The sequence below is a fragment of the Leopardus geoffroyi genome, chromosome B4 (assembly GCF_018350155.1).
Source record: "Leopardus geoffroyi isolate Oge1 chromosome B4, O.geoffroyi_Oge1_pat1.0, whole genome shotgun sequence".
Classification (NCBI taxonomy): Eukaryota; Metazoa; Chordata; class Mammalia; order Carnivora; family Felidae; genus Leopardus; species Leopardus geoffroyi.
This window is the reverse complement of record NC_059341.1, coordinates 78,285,990-78,308,897: the sequence shown is the minus strand read 5'-3', so window position 1 is coordinate 78,308,897 and position 22,908 is coordinate 78,285,990. Positions and strand designations below refer to the sequence as shown.

Here is a 22,908-nt window from a genome sequence, read left to right as displayed (position 1 = left end):
CACAGGCATCTCTGTTTATCTAATGACTAAATGAGTGAATAGCCTTGTTAGCCCCTCCAGGAGATGCCTGGAAGAGTTAATGGATCGTTCAGAGTCCTCATTTAGAGCCAGGGGGCCGCCCCAGCGCCGCGAGAAGCTGCCTCCCGGGTCCCCCGGCTGTGCTGAGTTCCCTGTGACCTTTTGCTACATGCACAGATCTGCAAGGCATCCAGCGGGGTATCCTCCGTCAGAGCTTCCCAGAAGCCTCTGTAGGTCCTTGATCTCCTGGTTCCACCAGCCCCCGCCCCCTGCTTCCCGACGGCCACAAAGCATTGGTCGTGTGGGCCAGGGCCCAGGGAAGGCCTGGGAGGCAGCAGACTGTGGTGGAGGAGGCCGGCACACCCTCTGCGGTCCCGTGAGTGGGGCCAGGCCCTCGTCTCCGGTTCAGGCAGCTTCTCTGCAGGCAGGATAGTCTGGTCCAGGCACCCCCTCGGGGTCAGGCCTCCGGCTAGGGCTGGTCTCTTCCCCACCCTCACCGGCCTTTTCCCCACCGCCCTCAGAATGCTTTGTTTGTGCTCAACTGGGTCTGAGAGACCTGGTGTTTGCGCTGTCAATGTTGATTTTTTATTTTTTCTTTTCTTTTTGAAATCTTGTTTGCTTTTGCAGGTCTTGACTCAGGAAAACTTAGCCACAGTTCTGACAGGAGTTATGGTTCCAGCAGGGGCAGTTACTCAACCTCTTCTTATCCCCATCAGTATTGCAGGTCAAGTGGCTGGTCAGCAGGGGCTGGCCGTGTGGACAATTCCTACAGCAACCGTGGCTGCCCTCCCAGGACTGACAGCTGCTTCTCCTACGGGGGGAATTTTCAAGCCACCTTTAGCCGGTCTGCAAGGTAACGGCAACTCTCCCCAGGACTGCACCACCTCCCCAGGACCCCACCACCCTACACTACTGTCCCTGCACGTGTGCTTGCCATGCTGGACTCAGAACACGCGGCCCACCGGGGCAACAGCCCTGGAGTCCGGATCCGGTGTCCCAGGCACCCCGCCACAGAGCTGCTGCACCACCTCGGGACTCTAGGCCATGACACCGAGCCGGCCCAGCGGGCCTCTCTCACTCCAGCCAACCGAGACTGCCCCCCTCCCCCCACCCCCCCACCGCGCCAGAGCTCGCCCCACGACCGGCCTCCTAAGAAGGACCACCGCAAGAAGATTCCGCTTCTGCTTTGGAACCTACGCGTCTCCAGCAGGCCCGAGGGAGGGGGGGATGAGAGATGCTGCCACGCGCTGCCCCTGCAAGGATCAAGGGAATCACGGCTGCCTGTCCCCTCTGCCCCGCTGTCCCAACCCCCCTCTCATTCTTGGGCCAGATCCCTTGGGATTGGAGCCGCTCTGGGCTGCGGCTAGGCATTTGAGCGCCTCTGTCTCTGCCTTGCTCCGTAGCAGCTGCCGTGCTGAACGCCGCTCTCCCGACACCCGTACAAGCTGTCCCGCCGGTACAGGCCTCCTCGCCCACGCAGCCCCGGCCAGCGGCCCAGCCCCAGACGCTGTTCCAGACCCAGCCGCTGCTGCAGACCACGCCGGCCATTCTACCGCAGCCCACCGCTGCCACCGCTACTGCCCCCGTCCCCAAGCCAGTGGACACCCCCCCACAGATCACCGTCCAGCCTGCAGGCTTCGCACTGAGTCCAGGAATTGTAAGCTGCTGCCCTCACCCAGGGCTGACCAGGGATGGACCGAATCTCGGGCCAAGGGTGGAACTGGCCCTTCCCACAGGGGAGGAAGGAGGTGGAGGACCAGCCCCCCCGAAAACGGCTCTTTTCCAACACATCCGCAGAGATGGCTCCCTCTGAGGCCTTCTCCTTGCATCTGCCAGCCCATCCATCCCAGACAAGAGCAGACAATCTCCGCCAAGAGGGCTGGGAAAATTCTCCAGAACCTGAACCACTGGACCGGCCTTGGAGGGTGGGATGATGTCTGGGGATTGCAAACTCGTGAGCTGTAACTAAGGTGGAGCTGGAGGCTCACAGCCCCGTGCCCATGTCTGTCCGGTGTGGCTCCCGGCTCGGGCAGTGGATCTGTTGGATGTGACTAGATTCACATCGGCCCCTCCAGTCTGGCCTTCTGTCCTCCTGGGCCTGGCCTGAAAGATTAGCCGGAGTTACTCTTCCGTGGTGGTGCCCCTCCCCCTTCCCCGCAGCCCCTGGCCCTCGATGCCATTCAGCTGGTGGACATAGGCCTGCAGCCCACATTCACACCTGCCCAGCATCCGTATCTCCCCACCCCAAAGCGCTCAGCCTTTTCCTCTCTGCCTTGGGCTCTTTCTCACCTCTAGTGGCCTCTGAGCAAGGCTCTTTCTCCACCCACAGATCAGTGCTGCTTCCCTCGGGGGACAGACCCAGATCCTAGGCTCCCTCACTACCACTCCGGTCATTGCCAACGCCATTCCCAGCATGCCAGGGATCAGCAGTCAGATCCTCACCAACGCTCAGGGACAGGCAAGTGGTCGAAGCCAGGGCTGAGGGTTGAGGGCTGCGGTGAGGCTGCCTGGGGGGGGGGGGGGGGGGGGGGGGTGGCCGGGACTTGGGCTGAGGGTCCTAGAAACTCGGACAGGGTGCCACGCTGCCGTTCATCTCTCGTGTGGCAGCTCTCTGCTGATGCTGAGCCCCGGCAGGGGCCTCACCTCCACCCCAGCCTATCGGTGCTCACTGTACTCTGGGGTTTTCCTTCGTGGAGCACCCACTTTGTGACCAGGCTCTGTGTTAGGTGCTCTCTCACATTATCTCACCTCATTTTGAGTACAGGTCTGTTAGGTGGGGATTTTCATTCCCATTTTTCCGGGGGGGAGAAGGCCGAGGTTCAGAGAAAGTAAGCCACCCAATAAAATGTGGCAGGGCAGGGCAGGGCTTCGCATCCAGGGCTGTGTGAATCACATGCAGACCTATTCTTCCTGCACCTCAGCTCCGGGGATAGAATAAAGGAAACAGCTTTATCGATGAGGGAACTGAGGTCCGGAAGGGTTCAACGATTTGTTGAGGTCCCTTCCCCTGCCCACGTGGGGATTTGGGTTGGGGGTAAAACTGGACGCTGGCCTCACACCTGGGGTCCCTGCCTTGTTTCCTCCAGGTTATTGGAGCACTTCCGTGGGTAGTGAACTCGGCTAGTGTGGCAGCCCCAGCACCAGCCCAAAGCCTGCAGGTCCAGGCTGTGACACCCCAGCTGTTGTTGAATGCCCAGGGCCAGGTGATCGCGACCCTGGCCAGCAGCCCCCTGCCTCCGCCCGTGGCTGTCCGGAAGGCAAGCACGCCTGAGTCCCCTGCTAAGAGTGAGGTACAAGGGCTGGGCTGGGATGAGGGCAGGGGTGGGGGGGTGCCTCCCTCAAGACTGCAGGGCAGGACAAGACTATTTTCTGAAGCCCCTGGCACACAGAGTACCTCCCCAAAGTGAGAGGAAATCCCAGAGTAGAAGGCCCCACATACTCTGTTCAGGGACAGAGCACTCCCCCCCCACCCCCCCACCCCAAAAACAAGTGTATGTGCCCTCAGAGGCCAGTGCCATGCTGAAAGGGCCAGGGAGGTAGTCAAAGCAAACTGAGCCTTGATCGGCTCCAGGGTGAACCGATTGCCAGGAAAGCCCAGGGAGGTGACTCGGCATCCCCTCCGCCTCACCCCTTCACTTGCACTGTGGCTTTGATTATTCCTTTATTTGTTCATTCCAGGAGCAGTTTTTGAGTGCCTAGTATACTCCAGGTGCTGTAGATCTAGGGACGAGTAAGATGCCTTTCCTAGCCTTAGGTGGCCCACTGCTGGAGACAGTTGCAAGCCAGAGTGACAAAGACTGTGACAGGGACGTGACAAGCTGCTGTAGGGACCCCGAGAAGGGAGTTCTGGACCGACTGGGGAATTCAGCAAAGCTTCGTAGAGAAGGGACGCGGCACTAATCTAAAGGGATGAGGTGGGCGGGAGAGTGGGTCCCCCCCTTTACTGTAATTGCAGGAATTAGAAGGTGTCAGAGCAGGGGTTCCCAGAGTTGTGTGTCAGAAGCCCCTGAAGGACAGCTGGAATGCAGAGTCCCGACGCACACACGTCCCCCCACCCTTGGAGTTTCTTGTTCAGAAGTTCTGAAGTGGCACTCCAGAATTTGCATTTCTAGCAAGTTCTCGGGCGAGGTTGAGGCCTTGGCTCTCAAATGCAGCATGCCGCTTCCAGGCTTTGTGAATAACCTCCTAGCCTCATCTGTAAAATGGAGATTATCAGAGTACCAACCTCAGAAGGTTATGAACGTTAATGGATATATCACGCGTAAGACAGGTAACACTCTGGTACGCAGGGAGCACTGGAAAAAAACGGTGCTTTTATTTTATCACTGTTATTATGGAGCTGAGAGTCATGGAAGGGAAGTGGCTAATTAGATGCGTATTAAAAAAAAATTACCGGGGCGCCTGGGTGGCTCGGTCGGTTAAGCGTCCGACTTCGGCTCAGGTCATGATCTCACGGTCCGTGAGTTCGAGCCCCGCGTCGGGCTCTGTGCTGACAGCTCAGAGCCTGGAGCCCCTTTCAGATTCTGTGTCTCCCTCTCTCTCTCTGCCCCTCCCCTGTTCATGCTCTGTCTCTCTCTGTCTCAAAAATAAATAAACGTTAAAAAAAGTTACCTGTTATCCAGGTGGAGCCAAGAACTGAACTGTGGTGAGACTTGAGTCCTTGTCACCTGTTAGGAGGCAGCTGAAACAGTTCTACCAAGAAACCAGGAGCCCTGAACTAAGGCTAAGTCCCTGGGGAGGAAGAGGGACTGGGCTTGAGAGCTACCAAAGGGTAGAATCCAGGGAATAGGACCCATCCTAGAGAAATGTGCACTTTCCAGGAAGTTGTTTTATTTTTTTATTGTTATTATTTAACATTTATTTATTTATTTATTTTGAGAGAGACGGGGACAGTGCGCGTGGGGGAGGGGCAGAGAGAAGGGGGAAGAGAGAGAGGGAGAGAGAGAAGCCCAAGCAGTCTCCACACTGCCAGCATGGAGCTGGCCGCCGGGCTCGAACTCATGAAACTGTGAGACCATGACCTGAGCCCAAACCAAGAGCCAAACGCTCCACCGACTGAGCCACCCAGGCGCCCCGTCAGGAAGCTTTTAAAAACAATCATCCTGGGGCGCCTGGGTGGTGCAGTCGGTTAAGCGTCCGACTTCAGCCAGGTCACGATCTCGCGGTCTGCGAGTTCGAGCCCCGCGTCGGGCTCTGGGCTGATGGCTCAGAGCCTGGAGCCTGTTTCCGATTCTGTGTCTCCCTCTCTCTCTGCCCCTCCCCCGTTCATGCTCTGTCTCTCTCTGTCCCAAAAATAAATAAACGTTGAAAAAAAAAATTTTTAAAGAAAAGAAAAAAAATAAATAAATAAAATAAAAACAATCATCCTGGGGTGCCTGGCTGGCTCAGTCAGTAAGTAGAGCATGCGACTCTTGATCTCGGGGTTTTGAGTTCTAGCCCCACGCTGCGGGTTTTCACTTTAAAAATTCATACTAAAAATACTGCTTTGATATATTTATAGTTTCTCCTGATGATAAATATGATACACACTTAAAAAAAATTTTTTTTAATGTGTATTTATTTTTGAGAGGCTGAGAAACAGAGCATAAGCAGGAAAGGGGCAGAGAGAGGAAGACACAATCCGAGGCAGGCTCCAGGCTCTGAGCTGTCAGCACAGAGCCAGACGTGGGGCTTGAACTCACGGGCCTTGAGATCACGACCTGAGCCGAGGTCGGACGCTCAACTGACTGAACCACTCAGGCACCCTGACACACACTTTTTATAAAAATTCCAATATTATGTGTAATGGAAAAAAGCAAAAATCTCTTACCAGTCCACCCCCAGAGATAGCTGATGTAGACAACTTGCTTTATATGTCTCAAGATTTTGTTTTTCCTGGAAATTCATATGTATTTTTTATAGGAGTTATTCTAAATTTTTTTTTTTCAACGTTTATTTATTTTTGGGACAGAGAGAGACAGAGCATGAACCGGGGAGGGGCAGAGAGAGAGGGAGACACAGAATCGGAAACAGGCTCCAGGCTCTGAGCCATCAGCCCAGATCCTGATGCGGGGCTCGAACTCACGGACCGCGAGATCGTGACCTGGCTGAAGTCGGACGCTTAACCGACTGCGCCACCCAGGCGCCCCTTATAGGAGTTATTCTATAAAAATTGTTTTCACTTTATCTTTTCTTCCACTTAGCACTGTGACCCAGAGCTCCTTCCATGTCGGTTAATTAAGAGATTAACTGCGTACTTTTTTTTTTTTAATGTTATACGTGAGAAAGAGAGACAGTGCGTGAGCAGAGAAGAGCAGAGAGAGAGGGAGACACAGAATCTGAAGCAGGCTGCAGGCCCTGAGCTGTCAGCACAGAGCCCGACGCGGGGCTCGAACTCACGGACCGTGAGATCATGACCTGAGCTGCAATCACGGACACTTAACCGACTAAACCACCCGGGCGCCCCACTGTATTCTTTTTAGTAGCTGCACAGAATGTCATTGTAAAAAGGTCCCCAGAGTCATTTGCCAGTTCCCTGTTAATGGACATTTGGGGCCTGGGAGCCTCTAGAATCAAGTGTAGGTTTCTGTTCTGAGGGAAAAGGTTTGAGAGCAGTTATCTCAAGGGTGGACACCTGTTGGGCTTTGAACAACTGTACTGAACCTTTCGGAGCCTCTGACCTGCCTGTGTCACGGGCGGCTGCGAGGCTCCAACTTGGTGGGGCATGTTGCTGTCCTTACTTCAGAGGTCACTGTCGTTGGGTGGGTGTAATAAGAAGCTTCTAGTCTTGCTTTGTGATGGGGCACGGGTAGGAGTGTGCTGGGGGAGTGAGGATTTCATGCCCATTTTCATGTGGCCCGTGCAGGGACTCCCGCCCCCTGAGCCAGGCAGGTGGGCAGTAGCGTCTCATTGGCTCTCTTCTCCCAGGTCCAGCCCATCCAGCCCACGCCAGCCGTGCCGCAGCCAGCGGTGGTCATCACCAGCCCAGCCCCGGCGGCCAAGCCATCTGCCTCTGCTCCCATTCCAATCACCTGCTCTGAGACCCCTACTGTCAGCCAGTTGGTATCCAGTAAGTGACTCCTGAAAAAGGTTGTAGAGAAGAGGAGAGGCATGTATTCGGATTCCCCAGCCCCTTTAGATGCTGCTCTCCTTAATAAACTTTCTAGTGTCCAAAGGGGAAGGGCAAAGGCCCGCTACCAGGCATTGGCTTTCTTATTCCCATTCCTGCTGAGCTGGATTCTAGGCATGATGACAGTGGAGGCCACTTCCTCAAGAAGCCAATCCATGGGCTGTCTCTCGTTTGGTCTCTCACCCAGTATTTGAGGAATGTGGGTGGCTCAGCTCTGCTTGGGGCCAGGAGCGGGGAGAATGGGGGAGGGTAAGCCGCTGGAGCTGGAAGAACTAGAAAAGAGACCCCTACTTTCAGACAGGTTAGTCCAGGCCCCTTTTCCTCAAGTTTTGTTTGCTTTGGGAACAGGGGCGGTGAAGGTGTTAAGGGTATATGGGCCTTTTGTCAAATGTCTTCATCCCTCACTGCTTCACCAGGCCAGGCCAATGAGCTAGGTAAGGAGGGCTATCATCCGTCTTACACACTCACCCCTGGTCCCTTCCTCTGACCTAGAGCCGCATACCCCAAGCCTGGATGAGGACGGAATCAACTTGGAAGAGATCCGGGAGTTTGCCAAGAACTTTAAGATCCGGCGGCTGTCCTTGGGCCTCACACAGACTCAGGTGGGCCAAGCTCTGACTGCAACGGAAGGCCCAGCCTACAGCCAGTCAGCCATCTGCCGGTGAGTAAGGCTGTTCTGGACAAGGTCAAGGCCGGTTCAGGCATTTGATGGCACTAAGCACTCATTGGGACCCAGGTGCATGGCTCCTTTCCATATTCTCTCTTGCTCCTGCCTCCTTCCAGACCAGGAAGGTTGTTCCAAGGGTAGACGGGAACACCTAGAGTGGCCAGAGGCTGATCCAGTCCGTCTGAGGGCCCTCTCAAGTTTGTTCTTCAATCCTGAGCATGTATGTGGTCTTTCATTGGGGGGAACCTAAGACCCTAACCCATTCAGGAACCCTACAGGGAAAGGCTACAGCTTATGCCGTTGGTCACAAAAGTGGGAACTTCCGTTCTGACTTAGCCGTCCACCGCAACCCACCCTCCCCGCTGTTATGCTCCCACCCCCTTCCTCCCAAGGCATGACTATAAAGCGATGTAGCTGATTTTTCTGTGTGCGGCGTTCAGACTGGTTCTGATGCCAGTATCGAAGGAGGGCAAAGCGTGGCAAACAGGAATGAGCGCATGGCTCAGGGATGGCCGAAAGGTGCCTGCCAGCTCCCAGATTAGACAAGAGTGACCGCTAGACCAGGTGTCACGCTGGCAGTTCTGTAGTTGCATCCGGGCTCGGCCAGGAAGAGCGGTCTGACTCAGTGTCACTACTGTGAGACGAAATCGGAGGAGATGGCACTTGTGACATCCAAGTGCCATCTCTGAAGTCCTCTTAGGATAACTCCTCAAAGGACCTCGCTCATTTGGGTGTGAACGTTCTAGAAGAGTTGTTCAGACAGCAGCTGCACTGTTACCGTTGCGCCACTGAACTGAGGCTGTGGGAATGGTCTCCCTTTTGTGACCTGGCTTACGGGATCGTCTGCGGAGTCTGGGCTTGGCTGAGCCAGGGTGGTCTCGATGGGGGCGGTGAGGGGACCATTTAGTACGGTCCCACCAGTCCTCAGAGGGGCAACCCCTCGTGGAGAGGACTCACACCCCAGGGTGGGGAGTAAGGCATTCTCACTGTCCCTTCCCGGGCTTGGGTCACCCACAGATTTGAGAAGCTGGATATCACACCCAAGAGTGCCCAGAAGCTGAAGCCAGTGCTGGAAAAGTGGCTGAATGAAGCCGAACTCCGGAACCAGGAAGGGCAGCAGAACCTGATGGAGTTCGTGGGAGGGGAGCCCTCCAAGAAACGCAAACGCCGCACCTCCTTCACCCCCCAGGCCATAGAGGCTCTGAATGCCTACTTCGAGAAGAACCCGCTGCCCACAGGCCAGGAGATCACCGAGATCGCTAAGGAGCTCAACTACGACCGGGAGGTCGTGCGCGTCTGGTTCTGCAATCGGCGCCAGACGCTCAAGAACACCAGCAAGCTGAATGTCTTTCAGATCCCTTAGGGCTCCGCCCCCGGCCCTGTGTTCCAGCACTTTGTACTTTTCCCTTGGCCCCTGGCTGCAGCCACTGCTGTGACGGCACCTGTCGTTCTGCCACGTGCGGCTGCGCTTGTCCTGGGGTCGTGAGACTCCACTGTGTGCATGTGCGTTCACTGCCTCCCTCCTCTCCTCCACGTAGCTCACATCACGGGGAGGGCAGAGGGGGCCCACCTGAGAGCTCCAGGCTCCGGGCCGGTCACGCCAAGGGACCCTTCCATTAAGTGGTGTCACTTAAAGAAGCACTTTGCGAAGGTGGTTTTCGAAGGGTGAATTCTGGTTGGGAACCAGAAGCTCCCCGCCTTTGGGGCAGGGCTGCGGCAGCCCCTAAGTACCACTGACCCTTAGCTCTTGTCTTTGATGGCTTCTCTCTCCACCCTCCCTTCCCCTGTGCTCCTCTGTGGAAGTGTCGCAGGTGCAGCAGCTCGCACAGCGGAACCACAGCCTCAACTCCCACCCTTTGCCTGCAGGCACCCTGTCCCCGAAAGGACCCAAGGGGCACAGTTCCGAAAAGTGTGACGAGCTGCTCAGCAGGTCAGGCTCAGTGTCTGCCTTGCCCTCGCGGTCAGAAGGTTCTCGCAGCCCTGGGGCCAGAACATGTGATCCCTGCTTCCTTTGGGGGGAAATTGCACTAAAGCAGAACCTGTTCATTTGTGACCCAGGTTGGAAGGAAGCAGCTTTGAACTCTGGCCGTCCTGGAGTTGACCTGGGTCTACGGCAGGTTGGGAACTCAATAGATGAACCCATCCTTCCAGATTTTAATCTAAACTCTGCCCGTGGCTCTCTCCCTCACTAGACCGTGAGGGTTAAAGAACCGGCAGCCTGGAAAATCCCACTGCCCAAGCTCGCAGCACCCCGAAGAGAAATGAAAGGAATGCTGACTCTTTCTCTTGTCCTCCCACTCACCCCTAACCCTGTGCTGGGCCTTGTCAGAGGGGCACACGAAACCCTAAACCAGACAGCAAGGCCCTGGGGAAAAGGCCACCATCCAGGAAGAATGGATGGCAGCCCAAGAAAGTCTCTTGTGGAAGGTGACTTAACTCTAATTTTCTTGGTGACTTTGAGCCTTGGATACTGGAGGAGAAATCTTGTTTTGTCTGGAGTCTTACACCACGTGTTTGTGCAAACAGTCCTCCCCACCCCTGCCTGCCAGAGCTCCTCTGAGTCAAGAATACCCCCGAAGCAGGACGGGTCTTGCCTACAGAGAGGACAAAGATGGCACACTGAAGGCGGGCACCCCATCCAAGCTGCTCAGTGAGTTTCCCAGCCTCGCTGTGGCTGGACGGCCCCTGGAACTCAGTATGTTACTCCAGGAGGTCGGGCGAGCACTAAGAGGTGTGCTTAGGTGAACCTAGACTCACCGTGTAGACCGTGTCCAAGGGCCACAAGTCACAGAGCCAGATCAGCAGCTGCCCTCCACGGCACCTCACGGGATCTACCCTGACAAAATGGCTGCCAGGCGAGGGCACAGCCCTACCCCACTGGTCACCGGCACAGAGTCCCCTCCTGGTCGAGCTTCCTCTGGCTTGTGGTGTTCCCTTTCCTGCCTACAGCTGGTCCCTGTCAGGCCCTACAATGCCAGAGTGGCCACCCTCTTGGCGGCCCTGCCAGTGAGAGGACGGTTGTGTGTCAGATTTTCCCCCAAACCCCCTACGTACGCACACACTCCTGCCCCAGTGCGTTCGGACCGCCCCAACTTTCCAGAGTGTGGTGGGAACGAGGAAGCAGGCGGGCACCCTGCCTGCCCCAAGCCTCCCGGGAGAGGATACGTCTCCAAGGGGGAGGCTTCACGTTCAAGTTTAGGGTTATCCGCCTGTGTCAACGAGATGAGGGGCTCACTCGGGACGGGCGTCGTAAACAAGTTTTCAGTAAGAAGACCCAGGCTGCTGGCGTCTGTGAAGGATTCAGTGACTTACACGTCAATAAATGAGAGAGGTAGGCTTGCACCCGCAAACACTTGTGTTCAGACAGGCTTTCTTTTTTTGAGAGAGACAAGTGGGTCACAGCTGGAGCCCTGGGAGTAGCATATAATCCAGGGTGTGTCCGTGGCAGTAGATATGCAGGAGAATACCATCTGTCCTGGTCTGTGAAAAGAAGATAATGAAGTCCTGGTCTAAATCAGGCCTGGCCACGCTTTCTCAGCTCCTCCCTTGTCTAAATCTGTCTTCCCGGGGCTGGGTTAGAACGACACCATTTTCTCCTCTGCGGGAAGGATGAGTAGGTCTTTCGGAGGAAGGATACCAGGGGCAGAATTTTTGCAGGCTGAAGTCCCCAGGCACGGGGTGCAGAGCGTCCCTGAAGAGTGCCCAAGGCAGAGCTCACAGGCCTGCTGTCTCTGCTCGCGCTCCCCACCCCCCCCCCCACCCCCCACTGTAGAGCCCTTGGGGAACAGCTATCTCCACCAGAGGTGGGTTTTCTGTTTTGCTTCTGATAGGCATCAGGTTCTGAGGGGTGTCGATATGAATTTTGTTTTGAAAGCACCTTTCTGAACATAACCCAGAGCTCAGTGGCTCCTTTGCCATGGAAAGGCAGGAGAAAGGGCAGAAGTGATTTAACTGTCTGTGTGTGGCATTGTTTGCTTTGTTTTAAAATGAGAGAAGACCAAAATTTCTATGGCCTGGTGAGTCAGCTGGGGTCTGTGACCCTGCACTATCCATAGCATTTTATCTAGCGGGGGCCCGGGAAAGAATTTGGCCAAATGGACTGTGGAACACACTTGAATTTGGAATGAGAGTCCCTGACGTTTTTGTGTCCTTGGAAACCCAATCACCTTCCTATGCCTAGATTCGCTTCCTGTCTCATAAGCCAGGCTCTGACACTGAGGTTCTGACTATTCCCTGACATGGGCAAAGCCTGCTGAGGGCTGGAGTGAGGGGTGGGGAGGGGAAAATGGGGATGTAGTTGTGTGGAATAAACAGTATTTTTCTTTTGTACTGGTCTGTTCGTTTATCCTTCGCCTCTCAGGGTGGGGCTGATAGGGAGAGGCCAGAGAAGGATCTGGGAGCTGCCTTTGCTATCAGAGCTCAGAGCCTGGAAAATCCCACTGCAAGAGGGCGAGACCCAGTGCCCGGGACTATCACTTCACAAGGCCCTGCCATGACCCTCCCCATGGAATGCAGGTCAAGGGGATGCACCCTTTCTCCGCGTAGGACCCCAGAATTCCCTGCAAAGCCCACTTTCCCTCCCCTTTTCTCTGAGTCCCGATAGACTGTGCACATTCCTAGCCCTGAGAGATGACCAAGGGACAGCTCTCTGTTGGAGAGCTGGGGGGATGGAGTTTGGATATGCAAGCTGGAGTGTTGATAAGTATATACAAAGCCCTTTGCAGTGTGAGGTGCGTCTGCCACCCGGGGAGAGAAGGCAAGTAGTGGGCTGGGGACCAAGACTGGGGAACATTCTAGCACAGAACTTGAAGTCTAGCACTTCAAGGAGTGCTAGAAGTCTAAATTCAAACCTGGCCTTCCAGGTGATGATGAAGGTATGCTTGTCGTGATAGAAGGCTAGATCATCCGCAATTAGCTTGTCTTAATACAAATTTAGCTACATGGTAAGTGGATCTTCATTTGTGTTGTTGCTCAGGCCTACAAATGTTAAGGCCTGCCACTTGAGCTTAGAGCAAGGAGAGCACGGCTATAATAAGGGCCCCCCTCTTTACTTGTCTACCTCCTAGGAGTTGGCTTCGTGCCATGCACCCCTGCAGCCCTTCCTCCTTCCTCTTCCACCTACCTGGTATGGATAAGGTCTGGGCTCCATAATCGAAACAGGTGAGAGCAAGGCATCACCTTTGATTCCATCCGATTAACATCCCCGAGCCAGGCAGTGTGCTTCATTCTAGATTGTGTTCTACCACCCTACCTCCACCCAAGGGACAATAGGTGTCCAATATTCTGATGTAAGGCTCAGGGGCCAGAGAAGCTTTACAGCACTCTGAAACGATGGGGCAGAAAAGTCAAATAGAAGCCAACACTTCTGCATAGATGTCATAACCCTAATGTTAGCTGTCCACACTAGGCTGGGATTCCTCAGTATCCAGGTCAGGGACACACAACAGGTCCTTGACAAATGTCCGATAGATGACTGAATGTATTTCCTGTCCTCTCCTTCAAGAAAATAATAAGAGCTAAGTCATTGACTTCATGCAACTGGGAGAAAGCAGGTACAGAAACAGAGGATTCTGCTTAGCCATGCAGGGTTTAGACTGTGCTATGGGGGAGTGAATGGAATCTGGCCAACAACTGGCCTTGACCTGGGAAAGGCAGCTACCACCAGAACAGTCAATGGAAGCTGATATCTCTGGCTTAAACCAGCTGAATGTGGTTCCGGACAGTTGGCCCAGGACAGCCTACAAGGAAGAGGGGTGGGTTTGTGGAGGGACTGGAGTTTCTATTCCTGGGATGTTCTTTTGGGTTCCTGGACACAGTTCTTTATTATTTTTTTTTTTTAATTTTTTTTTTTTTACGTTTATTTATTTCTGAGCCAGAGAGAGACAGAGCATTAGTGGGGAAGGGGCAGAGAGAGAGGGAGACACAGAATCCGAAGCAGGCTCCAGGTTCCGAGCTGTCAGCACAGAGCCCGACATGGGGCTTGAACTCACAAACCGTGAGATCATGACCCGAACCGAAGTCAGTCGCTCAACCGACTGAGCCACCCAGGCGCCCCTCCTGGACCCAGTTCTGATGTGTGTGTGGAGGCTTCCCCACACCAATGAGCAATCTCGGACACCAACAAGGTATCCGAGAATTCAACTCAAGAATTCATCCACCTGAAGATAGCATCAGATTCCACAGGTAAAAGGCTCCGTCCCACAAGACCACCCTCCACTTCAACCACCATCACAAGTCCAGGCTGTTACCTGTGTTTCTGAATGACCAGCTATAAATCGGAGGCTCCAACAACCCCCTTCCAGCTCAGGATGCCAACTGTGAGTATAGGTTGTTACCTACACTTCTGACCAACTGGCTGTAAATTAGACGTTCCCATGACCCTCTCTTGGAGTTCAATGAATTTACTTGAATGGCTCATAGAACTCAGGGAAACCCATTTACTCACTAGAATAAGTGATACAAATCAACAGCCCTGTGAAGAGATACACATGGTGATGTCCTGAACAAAGGAGCTTTTGTGTTCTTGGAGCTTGGGACCCTGGCATGGTGGCACATGGAACAGTTCTGTTCCCCAACCTGGAAACTCTCTGAACTCCTTCCTTTGGGGTTTTTATGGAGGCTTCATTACATAGACATGGTTGATTAACTCATTGGCCATTGGTGATTGATTCAAAATGTAGCCCCTCTCCCTTTCCCTGAAATCAGGAGGTGGGACTGAAAGTTCCAACCCACTATTCATGGTTAGTTACCCTGGGAAGCAGCCCCCATCCGTAAGTGCTTTCCCAAAGCTAACTTTGTTTTTTATTTATTTTTATTTATTTTTAATGTTTATTTATTTTTGAGAGAGAAAGAGAGTGTGAGCGGGGGGAGGCGCAGAGAGAGAGGGAGCCACAGAATCTGAAGTGAGCTCCAGGCTCTGAGCTGTCAGCACAGAGCCCGACACGGGGCTCGAACTCACGAACTGCGAGATCATGACCTGAACGGAAGTCAGACACTTAACCGACCGAGCCACCCAGGCGCCCCCAAAGCCACCTTTGTCAACAAACCCAGTTGTGGTGGAAAGGAGGTTGTTATGAACAATAAGACACTCATTTTACCTTCATGGCTCTGAAGCATTTTCAGGAACTGAAGACAGACCAAATATCGCAAAAGATGCTGTGCTCCCATAGCCCTATTGCTCAGGAAATTCCAAGGGTTTTGGGGACTGTGAGCCAGGAACTATGGATGAAGGCCAAATATGTATGAGAAATATATTTTGGTTATATATATATATATATATATATATATATATATATGTAAATTTCTTATAAATCATCATATTGCAGCTGTCCACCGTGCTAAGGACTGCTGTGAAGGGAGAACTGGTCTTTTATGGACTGGAGAAGATTGCGCTGGTTTCTGGATACAGATCACAACCTGAAGTTGTTGGGAGCTGCATGGCTGTGAAAGCTTTTGATTTCTTTTTCTCTCAACTACACTCCTTCAAAGAAGCCAGACTGGAGCTCATGGGCTTGTCAGGGTGGGATGTGGGAAGATGTGAAGAGTTAAACCTAGGTGGTCAGTCCCTCAACAAAGCCTGCCCGGATAATGGTTTCTTCCTGTTATCTAAAGCAAAATGCCCAATAATTGCCTGGGGAACCCAGCAATAGAGACTCTGACTTCAGTAAATGAATGAGAAGGGAAGACTAGGGGATGGACAGGTGCTGATCCAGAAGCTTGAGCCCTCAAGCCTCTGAGAGAATTGATTTGTCTTGAGAAGTAGGCAGGACAGGTGCTAGGGTCCCCTTTTTATCAGTCATAATAATACTGATCACTATGTGCTAGGTACTGTTCTAAGTACTTAACATGCATTTTGTCAGTTAATTCTCACCATAATTCTGTAAAGCAGTAACTATGCCCATATTATTTATTTTTTAAATGTTTATTTAATTTTTGAGAGAGAGAGAGAGAGAGCGTGCACAAGCAGGGGAGGGGCAGAGAGAGGGAGACACCGAATCCAGAGCAGGCTCCAGACTCCGTGCTCTCAGCGCAGAGCCTGATGCCGGGCTTGAACTCACCTGAGCCAAAGTCGGATGCTTAACCAACTGAGCCACCCAAGCTGATTCCTAAACCCATTTTACAGGTAAGGAGTTGAAGTGCAGAGAAGATGAGGAACCTACTTAGGGTTGCTTTGTTTGTGTGCTGCAGAAGCAAGTCTTGAACCCAGGTAGGCTGTTTCTAAAGCCTGTCTGCTTAACCTTATGCTATACAGGATGGGACCTGGGAATTGCTTTTCTGTCCTGATCATTTTCGTAGGATTTCCACATGTGTTTACCATCCAGGGTAAGCTCTACTGTGTTCTGTGGAGGAGGAAGAACTTTTCCTTTACCCGTTTAGGTTCTTTTGGTGGGTCACTTAATTAAATCAACAAAACACACCAAGAGGAGAAAAAGAAATCTAATTGCATACGTACAGAAGGCCCATAAGAACATGAGACCCCCAGGTGGTCAGGCAACTGAGGCTTATATGGCCTCCTGAGCTATGGGGATGAGGGTAGAGGTCTGAGACTTCACAGGGGAGGAAGATAATTTACAGGAAGATGGGAAGAGCAAGTAGTTGGTAAGTAAATGTTTGCCACGGGATGCAGAGACAATGGAGCCAAAAAGGAATCGGAACAAACAGGCCCTGTTGAGCTTCCCACAGCTACCATACTTAGCTCATATTCTCTGTAGTTATCTCTGATGATAGTTCTCTTCCTGGACTAGGCACTCCGTCTCAAGTATTTTAGGCAGTTAAAAGTAAAGTAAAAGCTTCTCCTGAGTCTTTTGGGCCTTGACTGACTTCAGCTCAAAGCAGTCCACATGCCAAAGCGGCACCTTTTGGGGAGGCTCATTCTGAACCTCTTCAATTCCTTAGATTCTAAACAGTGTCTGTTTCGGGACCTAATCTAGAGAAATGAACCCTTTGCAGATAAGCCTTAACGCCACCCAAATGGTCCAGAATACTGAATTTGGAAGTCTGTGCCACAGGTATTCTAGTTAATCATATTTATTATCTCTAGTAAGAGCCGTGATTTGCGTTGTGGGATGAATTTACGCATACAAACTTTGGTTTATTGATAGGCGGTGCTGGATTTCCAGGGGAACGCCTGGTGATCTTTTCTTGGAAGCAGAGTTCCCAGGGCTATCCCTGGAATCCCTGTTTCTAGCCCTGGCACTCCAATTTCACTCTGAGTTACACTGGGAAAGGGAGAGGAAGGAAAAAGTCCATTTCCCCCAGGCACAGAATTCCAGGGGTAAACAGTCAATAAAATCTTTTCCCCACAGAGGGATCTGGGCTCACAGACATAAATCTCAAGGCTGATCTGCATTCCAATTGGGAGGGAAGCTTAGGAATTATTTTTCATCTTACCCAGTTTATTTTAGAATTAGTAAGTGGCAAGGAGGACTTTTGTGAAGTCTTTATTTTGGTTCAGAATTTAAACTTGAGCTCAAGCATTTCTGAGAAGAACATGTCTGTCTTTTTCTAAATATTTTCCAGAGGACAGGGCTCTACGAGATTCTTGGATATGGCAATGATCTCTTCCAAACATCTAATATGAATATTCCTTGCTTTATTTTAAAGTTATTCACTTTGTGCTCTTTTTCTGCATGTTTTTAAGATTTCATTTTTATTTAAAAAAAAATTTTTTTTTTCAATGTTTATTTATTTTTGGGACAGAGAGAGACAGAGCATGAACGGGGGAGGGGCAGAGAGAGAGGGAGACACAGAATCAGAAACAGGCTCCAGGCTCCGAGCCATCAGCCCAGAGCCTGACGCGGGGCTCGAACTCCGGGACCGCGAGCTCGTGACCTGGCTGAAGTCGGACGCTTAACCGACTGCGCCACCCAGGCGCCCCAAGATTTCATTTTTAAATGTGTATTTATTTATTTTCGGAAGAGAGAGACAGAGCATGAGCAGGAGAGGGGCAGAGAGAAAGGGAGACAGACAATCGCAAACAGGCTCCAAGCGGTCAGCACACAGCCAGACATGGGGCTCAAACTCACAAACTGTGAGATCATGACCTGAGCAGAAATCAAGAGTTGGCCATTCAACTGACTGAGCCACCCATGTGCCCCTAAGATTTTATTTTTAAGTAATATCCACACCCAACGTGGGGCATGAACCCCCAACCCCAAGATCAAGAGTCACATTCTCTACTGACTGAGCCAGCCAGGCGCACCTATTTTTCTGCAGATTAAAAAAAAAAATGCTTCAGGGCACCTGGGTGGCTTAGTCGGTTAAGTGTCTGACTCTTGATGTCAACTCAGGTCATGATCTCACGGTTTGTGGGTTTGAGTCCCATGTCAGGCTCCGTGCTGGCAGTGCAGAGCCTGCTTACAATTCTCTCTCTGCCCTTCCTCCTCCTCTCTCTCTCTAAGATGAATAAATCAACTTTTAAAAAATGCTTCATTCAAGCTATCTTCACGTGACCAGTTTTTGAAAATTTATGTTCTCACCTCCGCAGGCTTCAAAATGCATCTCTGAAAAGAAGGCTAGGTAGGAAGCAGATGTTTTTTTAGGTTAAAACCATCCACAGGGACACAGTGGCATGATGATTACATGTCCAGACTGTGAGATCAGTCAGGCTTCACCACTCACAAGCTGAGTGACCCTGGACAAGTCAATTAATTTTTCTGAGCCTCAGTTTCTTGATCTATGAAATGCATCTAATAATGGTACCTTTCTTACAGGAGTGATGTGAGAATTAAATGAGATTATGTACATAAGACACCTAGTCAGGGGTTGGCACTTAGGAAAGGCTCAGTAAATATGAGCCTCTCATTATTACATCAGAGATTTAAAGTTACTTGCCCAGATGATGCATGTAGAGATGGAGTTGTCATTCAAGGAGGCATGGTTCCACCTAAAAGGCATGTAAAAATACTACCATGGATCTAATGTTCGTTTACAAAGAATTTTGATTATGGCATCTCTCTTTTGGCTTCTGAGCCCAGTTCCAGTTGCTTTACTCATAGGCACGTTTTTAAAAAAAAAATTTTTTTAAATGTTTATTTATTTTTGAGAGAGACAGAGAGGCAGTGCGAGCAGAGGAGGGGCAGAGAGAGAGAGGGAGGCACAGAATCTGAAGCAGGCTCCAGGCTCTGAGCTGTCAGCACAGAGCCCGACCCAGGGGCCTGAACCCACGAACCGCGAGATCATGACCTGAGTCAAAGTTGGACGCTTAACTGACTGAGCCACCCAGGTGCCCTTATTTATTTTTAAAGTTTATTTATTTTGAGAGAGAGTGAGAGAGCAGGAGGGGCAGAGGGAGAGAGAGGGAATCCCAAGCAGGCTCTGCACTGTCAGTGCTAGCCACATGCAGGGCTCAAACTCACCAAACATGAGATCATGACTGAGCTATCTAGGCGCCCCTCAATAAGCATTTTTAAAAAGTCCTATTGAGGGGCGCCTGGGTGGCTCAGTCTGTTGGGCGGCCGACTTCGGCTCAGGTCATGATCTCGCGGTCCGTGAGTTCGAGCCCCGCGTTGGGCTCGTGCTGACAGCTCAGAGCCTGGAGCCTGTTTCCGATTCTGTGTCTCTCTCTCTCTCTGACCCTCCCCTGTTCATGCTCTGTCTCTCTCTGTCTCAAAAATAAATAAACGTTAAAAAAAAAAGAAAAAGTCCTATTGAATGCAGAAACTATACTAGGAGATATGTAGAACACAAGCCTGAGAAAGATTTCTTTCCTATTATTTAGGAAATCGCAGTCTAGTGAAGCAGGCAAATATATACAATTCAGGACGAACTGTAAAAAGTTAAATAATGAAATACAACAGTGAGCCAATACTTTCACATATAGGCAGTGTTTTATAGTGAAAAATATCATCAGACTTTGGAATCAGCTCTGAAGTCGGCACGGTAACTTAGTTGTGGGCAATTTAGCCCCATTAGCCTTCTTTCCTTACTAGTAAAATGAGGGTCATAAATACTTACCCTTTGAATTATAATTCTAATTGCAAGATTGTCTTGAGGATTACTAATAACGTAATAAAGTTCCTGGCATATAGTTGATGCTTGATAAACAATGGATATTACTATTTAATCCTAATAGGACGAAGGGGGAGCAGGGATGGTTATCCTTGCTTTTCAAATGAGGAAACGAAATCTCGGTGAGATAAGTGATTATTCGAAAAGTCACCAAACTAGCAAGTGAAGACGCCAACCCAAATTGTGATCTTCAGACCACGACCTTTTTGAAAACGACAACTTTCACCTATCCCATGCCTGTTCAAACGCATCAGGGGGAATGCGGAAGATGAGCAGAAGCCGCGTCTTGACCTTCGGGGAGGTGAGTTTAAGGAGAGCGAGCATTCCAGGAGCAAAGGAACCCCTACAGGGAGCTCTGGGGAAACGGTCCGGAGTCCTCCAGGGGCCGGGGTGAGTTCGGTAAGACTAGAGTGAAGGCTCCATCCACACCCTAGAGTGTCGACTTGGTACACCGCCCTAGGCAGGACTCAGGTAGCCTCAGAAAGAGCCATTTAAACAGCAGACACCCGACGCACGCGGGGTACTCTCCCAGACCGCCCAGCCCATCTACCGGGGGCGGGGAGGGGCCGTCGCGCAGCTAGCCTATCATCACTGCCGAAGCCCTCGAACTCTCTTCCTCATTGGCGACCTCCTGGGTGACGTCATGTTCGGCGGACCCGCAAAGGAAGAGGGCGCCATGATTGGTTGGCGCTGGGGCGGCGGGCGGTGGAGGACCCTGGCGAGTCTAGGTTTCCAGCCGGTGCTGGACTTTCCCCTTCCATGTTCCGAGGCTCTGGGGGACTGCAGAGGGCGGGGAGTCGGCTCGGCGGAGACCTGGATTGGGTTCTAAGAGCCGTGGGGTTGAGAAGGGGTGACCGGAAGTGATCTTGGGACTGACCGGAAGCGAGGCCTGGAGGGGAAAGGGAGAGCGGGTCCCGGGAGGGAGGGGGGCTTCCAGCAGAAGGGGACGGGGGAGAAAGGTGCGAAAGCGCCGTGGGAGTGCCGGGTAGGCAGTGGGTCGCTGCTGCTGGTCTCTTTGGGAGGCAGCAAGTGACCACCACGAGCTCGAGGGGAGAGCCCAAGCAGTGGGAGTGCGGGAGCCTAGGGCTGCCTCAGCGGAATCTGGAATAGCTAAGCACAGGGGCCCTCGCACGGCTCCAAAGAACTGGGTGGGAGGGATTTTGGAAGTCGAGGCAGGAGCCAGGAGCTGAGGGTACGGCAGATTAGTTGTGCGGGAAGTGCGGTTCGGGCTTGGGGGTGGTCGGTGGGGACGGCGTGGGAGATCTTGGTTTGGAGTTTTCCACAGTCTTACCCCCATTGGGTAGAATCACACTACTTGCCTTTGTACAAGAAACGGTGTCTCCTGGGGCAAGGAAGGAGCCAGCATGGCCTGGGCTCTGAAGCTGCCTCTGGCCGATGAAGTGATTGAATCTGGGCTGGTGCAGGACTTTGATGCTAGTCTGTCCGGGATCGGCCAGGAACTGGGTGCTGGTGCCTATAGCATGAGGTGAGTGAGATTTTTACCTGACCCTGCACCTTCTGAATAACAAAAGCAGGGAAGGGAATAAATAAGGTTGGAGGGGTGTGGGAGGGAGGTATTCAGAGTTAAATAAGCTGTCTGCGGTTAGGGAAAATTGACTTTTTTCTTTGTTACTTTGAGTAGTGACTACTGTGGAAGAAATGGAAGAAGAAGGCAGTGTCAGGTCTGTGCAGGATCAGTGGAAGAAGCAGGAATGGCCCTTGGCTAGCAACCAGATGAATGTTGAGAGGCCGTTGTGCCAGTGTGAGAGATTGGAGACTTATAGTGTGTATGTGTATATGTGGTCAGGTTGGGCTGGAGGTGTGTGAAGGGGCCACATCTGGGGAGTTGGGAGCTGGGATTTATTGATGAATATTGGTTGACTGCTTCTTGGAAGGAAACCTTGGTGAAGAAGCCCACACATCTGTACCTTAGCTTGCTTTAAGGATTAATTCTAGGATGTCTGCCTTTTGAAACATTAGCTATGAAAAGAAAAAGTGTCAGAGAACTTTTAGATACTTCTAGATCTTAGTGTATCAAGTCAAATATTGATCAGAAATAAAAATCTCCTATGAAAGAAGCATAACCTCCCATGTAATTTATTTGCATGCATTGGTTATTTCATTTCCCCAGTATAGTTTGTTTCATTTATGAGATGTACGAGAATCAGGTCTGGAAATGTTGAAACACCTGCACGTGAGGGTTAGATGGAATATAATTGGGTTTCCAAATGCATTATAAGGCTCAATCTAAATAAGCGAGTTAGAAGAGACTTCAGAACTTAACAGTTTGAGTTTATAGGAGAAAGATGTTTTTTGTGGTGAAAGCGGACAAATTTTGTGTTCTGATCACGAGATACTTTGAGAGTTATGTAATGTAAACTTCTTGTCTTTATCTCTGCTAACCCAAAATGGATTTTCCTCAAGTAAAACAATGAGTTAGAACTTAGTACTTCATCTTCAGGAATCTGTGCTTAGAGCTAGAATAATAAAGGCTATCTTGTATACATACTTAAGTGGTTTTCAGGGAAATTTAAGTGCTATCATGCAATGCTCTTAATGTTAAGAAATTTAACTCTAGTTTTGTCTGTCCTTGTTTACATAAGTCTGGCCCGAAAAATAGAGATTAACTTGGTCTGAAAATAAATGCCCTAACCCTGAGCTTATACTCAGTATCTGACATAATATTTGATAATTCATACTGTTGTTCATGTAAAGACTACCACAGCAAAAAGTTTGGTTTAGTTTGTCAGCAGATGGAGATAATTAACTATAACCATACTTGTTATAAAAATAGTTAACATCGTCAACATTCTGTGCGTGTGTCATGTGCTTTCCATACCAAATAACCTTACATTTAAAACTGCTTTCTGGTGTCATACCCCGAATGGTCTACGTTGGTATTAGTAGAATGGTTTGCAAATTCACACCTTTAGAATTTTTTTCTAACATCAATTCTGCGAGAGTTTTCCAAACATCGCTTTCTGTTTTCCCCAGAGCACGATGTGCCAAAATGGCAAGTATTTTTTCTTTCTTTTTTTTCACCTTCCTCTTTTTCATGCATTTTGCTCTTGTCACTCTTCTCCTGACTTTGATACACGTTTAATCA

General features: G+C 51.1%; 2 protein-coding genes across 11 annotated transcripts in view; both read left to right on the top strand.

The window, feature by feature from the left end:
- The window catches only part of POU6F1 (POU class 6 homeobox 1), a 32,389-nt gene extending 20,267 nt beyond the window's left edge, over positions 1 to 12,122 (top strand). For 6 of the 7 annotated variants that reach the window (XM_045465691.1, XM_045465693.1, XM_045465694.1 and 3 more), the window contains 7 exons: positions 646 to 871; positions 1,422 to 1,675; positions 2,348 to 2,476; positions 3,105 to 3,308; positions 6,925 to 7,066; positions 7,619 to 7,787; positions 8,811 to 12,122. In XM_045465691.1, coding sequence (XP_045321647.1) covers positions 646 to 871; positions 1,422 to 1,675; positions 2,348 to 2,476; positions 3,105 to 3,308; positions 6,925 to 7,066; positions 7,619 to 7,787; positions 8,811 to 9,156 — 1,470 coding nt within the window. In that variant the 3' untranslated portion in view covers positions 9,157 to 12,122. The remainder of the gene's footprint in view (positions 1 to 645; positions 872 to 1,421; positions 1,676 to 2,347; positions 2,477 to 3,104; positions 3,309 to 6,924; positions 7,067 to 7,618; positions 7,788 to 8,810) is intronic. The other variant, XM_045465696.1, reaches the window with a different exon arrangement.
- An 8,328-nt stretch (positions 12,123 to 20,450) lies between these two features.
- The window catches only part of TFCP2 (transcription factor CP2), a 46,588-nt gene continuing 44,130 nt past the window's right edge, over positions 20,451 to 22,908 (top strand). Inside the window, exon 1 of one of the 4 annotated variants that reach the window (XM_045467168.1) lies at positions 20,451 to 21,288. In XM_045467168.1, coding sequence (XP_045323124.1) covers positions 21,167 to 21,288 — 122 coding nt within the window. In that variant the 5' untranslated portion in view covers positions 20,451 to 21,166. The remainder of the gene's footprint in view (positions 21,289 to 22,908) is intronic. The other 3 variants (XM_045467169.1, XM_045467171.1, XM_045467170.1) reach the window with 3 other exon arrangements.